The sequence below is a fragment of the Ailuropoda melanoleuca genome, chromosome 2 (genome assembly GCF_002007445.2).
Source record: "Ailuropoda melanoleuca isolate Jingjing chromosome 2, ASM200744v2, whole genome shotgun sequence".
NCBI classification, from domain to species: domain Eukaryota; kingdom Metazoa; phylum Chordata; class Mammalia; order Carnivora; family Ursidae; genus Ailuropoda; species Ailuropoda melanoleuca.
Window position 1 is genome coordinate 82,774,727 of NC_048219.1, and position 7,978 is coordinate 82,782,704.

A 7,978-nucleotide genomic window follows, 5' to 3' on the forward strand; every position below is an offset into this window, starting at 1 on the left:
GGCTTCTGTACTCCTTGGGAAGCCTTCTCAAAGCAGCCCAATGTGTCCAGGGTGGCCCCCAGCCCCACCATTCTGCCAGGACCTCACTCTCCTATCACTTAAGAAATGCCTAACATTCCAGCTCTTCCAGAAAACCTTTCCAGACTGACCACTCACAAGCTACTCCAGCTTCATCCCTCTCCTGGACAGAGAGTTCCCTCCCTACTCCTGCTGAGCTGAAAACAAGAACAAACTTGCCCGGCCCCTCCTTGCCCAAAAGACGCCTGTCCTCCGAGAGCACATAATATCATTGTCTTCCTGTCCATTTGCAAAGTGATTTACCATTTGCTTCACTGCTGCCCTTAGATGATCCTCGCCTAGAAGTTAGGAACATTCAGCAAAGCCTGGGTCACTTGGATGATAGGGGAATACAGTGTTCAGGTCAACTTAATTAAAGGGTTAATAGAGGATTAGGCGGAAACTTTGCTTCAACTCTGGTTATTACAAAGCCTGTTATGAAGGGTTTTAAAATACATCTGACCACTTTCCAGCCTGAGTAGAGTTAATATAATTTCCTCTTTGATTTAGGATCTTGCAGTGCCCTGAGGCTCATCGTTCCCCTCTGCGACTGTAATTACAGATGCGGAAGATGTAGAGACTGGATGGATGGTGGCCTGGAAGCTAATTTCTAGAATAAATCCTTGCTACCACATCTTGTGACTTATGCCTTTCAGAAAGTAGAGTTCAAAAATAAAAACAAAATCCCACTTAACTGAAGGTTCCAGTTAAGGGAGGTTCATTGCCATGGTCTTTGTTAAGTGCCCACCACTGTGGCCCACAATTAGTCACTTAATAAAGCGTTCTTGATGAGGGAATTTGGCAACATGTGATTTTCTACAAATGCAAGCTTGATTTTGACTCAACCACTCATTTCTTTGAAAATCAGGGGGCATTCACACACAGGTGTCCTAAATTTCCTTAAATTAAAAACCAACCCTTTACAAGGAGTTAGCTGTGCTCACTTTCAAGCAGCAAAGAAACAGGTGTCCAATCATGGCAAATGAAGAGCTCCCGAAGGAACCTAAAAATATTAATCAAGGAGCCGTAATGGAGGATGCACAAGGCCCGGGACCATAGGAGACCAGCAACGGAGCCACTTCATTCAGTTTCCAGGCCAGGGCTCAGCGGAAGTGGTCTGGCTGGGCTCTTGGGGACCCAGTCTAAGCCCAAATCCCAAACTCATTACAATCTAAGCCAGTTCTCTGCGTCCTCATCATCCCAGGCGAACTGGACCCTAAAACCACTGACAGTCATTTCTCCAGACCCTACAGGGCCACACTCTACCACCATGATGACTGCTGTTTTCTCTGCACTCTAAGGCTTCTACTGGGAATAGAATGCTCCCCACGTGGAAACCCTGCCCATTTCTGAAAGCTAATGAAGTCCTCTCACACAATGTCTTCCCCAACCACCGCCAATACCGAACCTTACTTTGCACTTCACAGGGGTCCCTGAACAGAATTCAGGAGCTATGTGAACTTGAATGGGGAAAAAAATTTATGCCTTTATTTTCAACTAACCTCCCTGTGAACATGGACTGTTTGATTATGAATGCTGTCAGCCATCATGACGATGTCTCCAGGACCTGTAACTCTGTCACAACAGAAATCACACAGGCTTTCATATCACATCACAGCTGACACAGATACCTCAACATACCGTTTTCATAGCTCACTATGCCGTAATTACAATAATTGTTAGACCTGCTGCTAGAGCGTGTGATTTAATGCGTTACTAAAGAAGCATATTGCTATAATCATAAATTTGTTCCATATTTTGATGATTATATTTCAATATAATTGATTTCCTTTGTTAGTTGATGTATTTGTATTTACACATTTCAAAACGTTCTCCAAAGAAAGGGTCCATAGGCTTTACCGGACTGCCCAAAGGATCCAGGGCCCAAAAGGAGTTAAGAAGCCCTGTTTGGTGACATAAAGACACAAGCCCTAGAGCCCAACTTGCCTTCAAACCCAGGCTCCGCCAATCTCTAGTGCTTGTCCTTTGAGCAAAATGACTTAAATTCCCTGAGCCTTGAGTTTCCTTGTCTTGATGGAGGGAGCCAATATAGAAACCATTTAGTTGTCAAAAAATTAACTGAATACCTACTTACTTTGTGCAAGGCGTGAGGCTGAGTGCTGGGGCTACGGCAGAGAACACAACTGAGACGGTCTTTTCTACGGAAGGGCTTCACTCTGCAAAGTGTCTAGCAGTGACTGGCACATAAGCATTCTGAAAACACTAGTCGCTCCTGCTAAAACCACAAGGCTGCCTGTGTAATCGTATGCTGATTGATGTTGTTTCCCACTGTAGCAAGCGTTGGCTCGTCTGGCTCGTGCCCTCCCGATAAGGCTTCTTAGAGGCCAGGGGCTGGGCCACACGCTCAGAGGGGCAGCTGGCGAGATGGCAGAACACAGGATTTGAACCAAATGATCTTGGCTTCGAAACCCTGTGCTGCCACTTACCAGCTCTGTCACTCAGCCAGCAACCCACTGCTGTCCCTCCAAAATCTGTTCTCTCCTCAGAACCCTCAGTTTTAGCTGGCCACTCAGAATTAAGGATGATATTTCTCAGCCTCCCTTGCAGCCAAGTACGGTCATGCACTCAAGTTCTAGGGAACAGGAGTATAAGCAGAAGAGGAAATGTCCTTAAATTACGAGGTCTTGCCCATGCCTACCTCCTTCATGGTGGCTGCAGCTAGCACAGCCATCTTGCACCATGCCATGACCTTGGGAATGGAGGCACGTACATGGAACAAACAGAAGGGGCCCGGATCCCAACCACAGCACCAGATTGAGCTGGTACAGTAGTCTACCTGAGGCAAGTTCCTTAACCCCCCTGGACTTCAGTATCTCCATCTACAGAAAGGTGATGATGTGAGTCCTCTATCCAGTGATATATCTGCAGGACTTAATGAGACGGGGCTCGCTTCACAGCAAAGGCAGAGCTGGGAGAGGTGGTATCCTTACTATTCTTCTCTTATTCTAATGCAAAATGCTGGGGACTGGGGCGTCTTAACACAGCCCTGGGTGCACAGTGTGGCTCAATAATTCACACAGTTGAAAGGCATCCTAGCCCGTCTAGTTCTTCTGACAAGAATTCCCTTCTCTGGCACCCCGGTCAAATGGTCCCCAGGAAAGGGAAAGTGTACCACCTCCACGACAACTGTGGGACAGTGTTTGTTCACCCATAAATCACGATCTTCAGAACTCTTCTCCCGACTCCCCCAAGCTGCTTCACTTCGGTCTTCTGCCTTTGATCATGAGTCCTGCCGCTCACTCTCATCAGAACATCAAAGTTCCCTTCAGTCTCTTCAGGAAGAACCCTCTGGCCTCTTCCCTAACTGGGAGGTAAGTGATCATGGCCTCGGTCCCATCCTACTCAAGCAAGAGGCTTCTCAAACTCTGCACATGAAATTCTCTCCCACTGGAGGAGAACACCAATGGTCACGAGCCAGCTACAGGTTCTCCTGTGCTGATCCAGAGATGTCCCAATGTCCTACGTTGTACCTAACACTTTTAAAGCTGTTTCGTCTTGTTTGCAACATCAGCACTGGCCCAGGAGGCATAACTATTCATGGCTTTGCAAAACCGAAATTTGCTTTATGGGCCTGAAGCTTATATTCATCTTTCCTGATTGTCCCCTTCCTGTTCTTGCAGACACAAATCCTATTCTGTCTCTCCCACATTGCTGTCATCTTTCCATGTCACTGTCACTCACACAGGCTGCTGCCAAGCACAGCCCCAGCCACCTCTCTCTCTCTCTCTCCTCATTCCCTCCTTTTTCACACGCAGGCCACATTCATGCGGTCACAGCAGCCTCTCTCTCTCTCTCATCTGCCCCTCTGGCTCCACCCATTCTCAGCAGTGGACACTTCACTAACCCTCGTGGCTCAGCCAGGCCCGGGCTTAAGATGGCTCTGGAACTGGAACAAGGGTGGCCGTGGCCGCTAATGGCTCCCAAGTTGGGTGGGGCACCCAGCCTGCAAGGGGAAGAGACAAGACACCGTGGTCACTGTGGCTTCGGGTAGGACAAAGACAAGGGCAGGAGTCAGCAGGGAGACAGGCAGAAAAGGAGGTACCTGATCCAAATCCCAGATGCTGGCAAGGGAAGGCAGCAGAAAGCACAGGTCTGACGATGTGCAGGGAGTTGCTGGCATGTGGGAGATTTACCCTGGATACACCCTCATGTACCGTAGGGTTTTCTGACTCAAACTGCCATTTCTGGAGGCTGGCAGCACCTGCATCGCGCCACTTTGCAGAGTACTTAGCCTCATCCCACTTTGTACAAACAAGATTTGATTCTAGGTGTGTGACCCACATGAGCATAAAACCTTGGGCTTCTTCGCTCTTTGAAATTCACATTACACATTAATTTACATTACACAGCAAGAATGCTGATGCATGAATCAGCCCACACCAGACTGCAAGCAGGAAATAAGACCCCCCCCAACCTGGGTTTTGTTTCCTCCCCAAACACCTGCTGCTCTCCAAGGTTAGCAGCAGGGTAGCAAGACCCGCTGCTCCCCACCCCGCGGACAGTCTCGGGGTGATGGGAGATGAGACTTCAGCAGCGGGGTGCAAAAAACCAGGCACACCCACACTTCTAAACCTTCCCACCTTCACCCACGTCTGGTCGTTGCCAGTGCTCCCCTTCACCACCACCTTGACGCTCCTTTCCTCCCCAGCACCTGTTTAGAAGGGGGCTGGGAGTGGAGGGAAGAGAACAGTGTCAGGGCCCAAGCTCCATTCCATAGAGTGGCCCAGAGGGCGAACAGCAGGGGGACCTGCAGGAGGCCTCGCATTTCTAGAGCAGCCAGAAGAAACAAAAGGCACAAATGTCCCATTTCCTTGTTTTGTCATTGGTGGCTCCTTCTCCTGCCCTGGGCCCCACCCTTCCACCCAGCCCTCTATCCAGCCTTAGCCATCTCACCCTCCTCCAACTCCCCAGGGCTTTCCTTGTTTGTCCTCTTGAATCCACATGAATCACTAATTACTGATTTAAACCCAGACACTAAGTGAATGACAAATACAGTATGAACAAATATCAATGGGCTATTCAGGACTGGCGCAGAGAGCTACCTGCCTTCTTAACTCTGCCTGAACAGACAGGAGACACGGGGGCACCATATCCTCACCCACACCTGGGCACAACACTGACTAACCTGCCGCTCGACCGGCGGCGCCTGCATGTGTGCCGCGACAGGAAAGGCTGGCACTAATGAACTCACCCGCTGGTTCTTTCACTGGGAATTACCTGGGAGAGCAGAAAGACTGATGCCTGGGTCACCCTCCCAGAGAATCTGGTTTAATTGGTCTGGGGTTGCTGCCTGGAGATCGGGACTTTTAAAAGCTTCCCCCAGTGGTTCCAACAGGCACCCAAGTTTGAGAACCACTGACCGGACATGTTTATGATGTGTCCCAGACATTTTTCAAAGCAGTCAAGATATTCAGGACACCATATAGCCTTTCACTATCAAGACAGCCCTTCGAGGTACCATCCCATTTTACTGAGGTTCATCTGGCCATCACGATGAGGCTGCAATTCGAGTCGGGCTCTCGAACTCCAAAGTCCGTTCTTTCCACCCAACTGTGAACTCCTACAAGGGTACAGACAATGCGCGAGAGCAGTCTCCACTGCCAGCAGGTCAGGAATAAACTCTGTAAATGCAAAATATCTAGATTTGGAAATGCAGACACCCTAGGTAGCCGTGGTGACCTCTTCACGCAGGGGATGGAAGTGCACAGAAAGGTCAGAGGGTGTGCTCCTGTGCAAGGTCTGAGGAGATGGGCCCGAGAGGATGCATCAGATCCTGGCTAGGAAGTTTATCCTAGACCCAAGATGTGTACTCACATACGACACATGAGACGGTGCTCAGTGGCAAAGAAAGTATGGGCAAAGGGGGGGGGCTCTGCAATGGAGAGGGGATCCCTACGATAGGTGTCAAGGGTTTACCTCTTGGGGCCACAGTTCTTCATCCTGCGCTAAGCATTCTGGCCTTCGGTAGGGGCACCAAAACCAATCCTAACACACCCCACACAAGCAGCTTCCCCTCCTCCAGTTTCTCTTCCTCCAGAACTATGCTCTGAGTTTCCTCGGTGAGGGGACATAAGACTGGTATCCTCAAACATTTTTAGTCTCCAGACCACTTAGGTAGGGCAATGCATTCCTTCACCACCCTATTCCACTCCTGCCTGCTTCCCGCCGCAAAAAAACAAAACAAAACAAAAAACGCACCATCATTACCACTAAACCAACTTTCCCCACAGTAGGAATAACGTTGCCACTTCGGATTAGGAATTAATGTGGGCCAACACAGAGGTGAAGACACTGACGTTTATAAGCCACATGGAGCCCCTAAACCACCGACATGCAGATGGGGAGATCTCACCACAAGGCCGGGGACAGACACTTCAAGGACAGCAGATGTTCCTTCTTAAAGACAACAAACAATATCTCACCGTTCCTCCTGGGTCAGAAATGGGCCTCTTGGTACCCTATTCCAACCTGTGATACACATCGGCTGTGTCCTGGTGTCCCCCAAAGCCAAGTGTTGATGGGAAAGAACCACAAGGAATTACAGGAACCAACAGCAGGTTAAACTTTCACATCGATCGCACTGATAAGCAGAGCCACTTACCCAGCACAGCCAGACAACTCAGCACTGGGAAAAAGCACTTCATGTCGGCAGCAGAGAAGAGACACAACACAGGACGCTCCCTCTTCTCTCGCACTTAATCTCTCATTTCTGGCAATCCACTTATAGCTCCAGAGGACAGTTTTGGAAACAGAATTTAACTCAAAAAATGAGAACAGGTTAAAGAGAAGAGATCAGCAAGACTGGGGGGGGGGGGGGGTGGGNTGGTGGCCGATGGCTTGTGTTGAACTCCCCTATGCTAAAAGAAGGGTCCAGAACAATTCTGAAGGCCCTCTAGGCTTCTGCCACATCGCATGCCTTGCGGTTTCCACTGGAACTGTAGATTGCAGTGAATTAATCCTCGAGGAAAAGGGAAAAAAGAGTCTGAGAAAATCCTTTCATCCACTGATTATACAGAAATGTCCTTGGCTTCCCAATGAAGGTGTCTGTAAGCTCCCTCCTTCGGATTCCCCAAAGGGAACAGGGCAGGTTTTCTCAAAACCTCTGACAGCTAAATAGCCCTGGAACGGCACCGGCACCGACTGTTTGGGTTTCTTCATCAGAAAGTCCGTCTCCATCCGCGTCGGTAGGTCACGGAGCTGCCACCTGCCCCACACCTACCCAGAACACACGAAGCAAGTTGACGTTCAGCGGCTCCAAAGCGAAGCCGGTCCCACAATGCCAGCAGATTTCTAAAACAAACACAACAGAGATGTATCAAAGGCCAACACCAGCGCCGCAAAGCCAAGAGCTGCTGAGCGCTGGGCTGCTCTGGACGCCTGGGTCCCGTTCCCGGACCAGGACAGTCAACCGTGCGTTCTGACCTTGGGCAAGTCGCTACACGGGCCCCGGCCTCAGTTTCCCTGCCCACAGAAGGGCAATCGCGGGAAGCCCGATTGTTCCTGCAATACTTTGCCCACACGCCTCACTCCAGGGAATTCCCTTCGCCTCCTGCTGAGCCCGGCAGGGCGGGTAGCCCCACCCTCCGCTGGGGCACAGCGGGAGGGGGCTCCGACGTGGGGCCGCCACTCCCGGTTCCACCTCCGGCCCCCGCCCCAAACGTGGGAGCTCCGCGCGCGCCGCGTCCCAGGTGGCCCCGCTATTGTTTTACCTTCCCGGGTGTTTATTTTTCGCTGATTGGAAAGAAAAGAGACGGAGGGAGAAGCGAGCGGGGGCTGCGCTTTCCGCTGCCGGGGCACGCTCGCCGCGCGCCCGACCGGCCAGGAGAGGGTCTCCGGCCCGACCCCCGAGCGGAGCCGGCCCCGCGCTCGCCGCCGCCCTCCCCGCCCCCTGCCCCAGGTT

General features: G+C 50.8%; 1 protein-coding gene across 2 annotated transcripts in view; it reads right to left on the reverse strand.

The window, feature by feature from the left end:
• The window catches only part of IGSF3 (immunoglobulin superfamily member 3), a 93,376-nt gene extending 85,464 nt beyond the window's left edge, over positions 1-7,912 (reverse strand). The window contains exons 1-2 of one of the 2 annotated variants that reach the window (XM_034654158.1): positions 7,788-7,912; positions 6,680-7,368 (exon numbers count right to left, since the gene is read on the reverse strand). In XM_034654158.1, coding sequence (XP_034510049.1) covers positions 6,680-6,722 — 43 coding nt within the window. In that variant the 5' untranslated portion in view covers positions 6,723-7,368; positions 7,788-7,912. Of the gene's footprint in view, positions 1-6,679; positions 7,624-7,787 lie in introns of those variants that run through there. The other variant, XM_034654159.1, reaches the window with a different exon arrangement.
• Between the last annotated feature and the right edge of the window lie 66 nt (positions 7,913-7,978).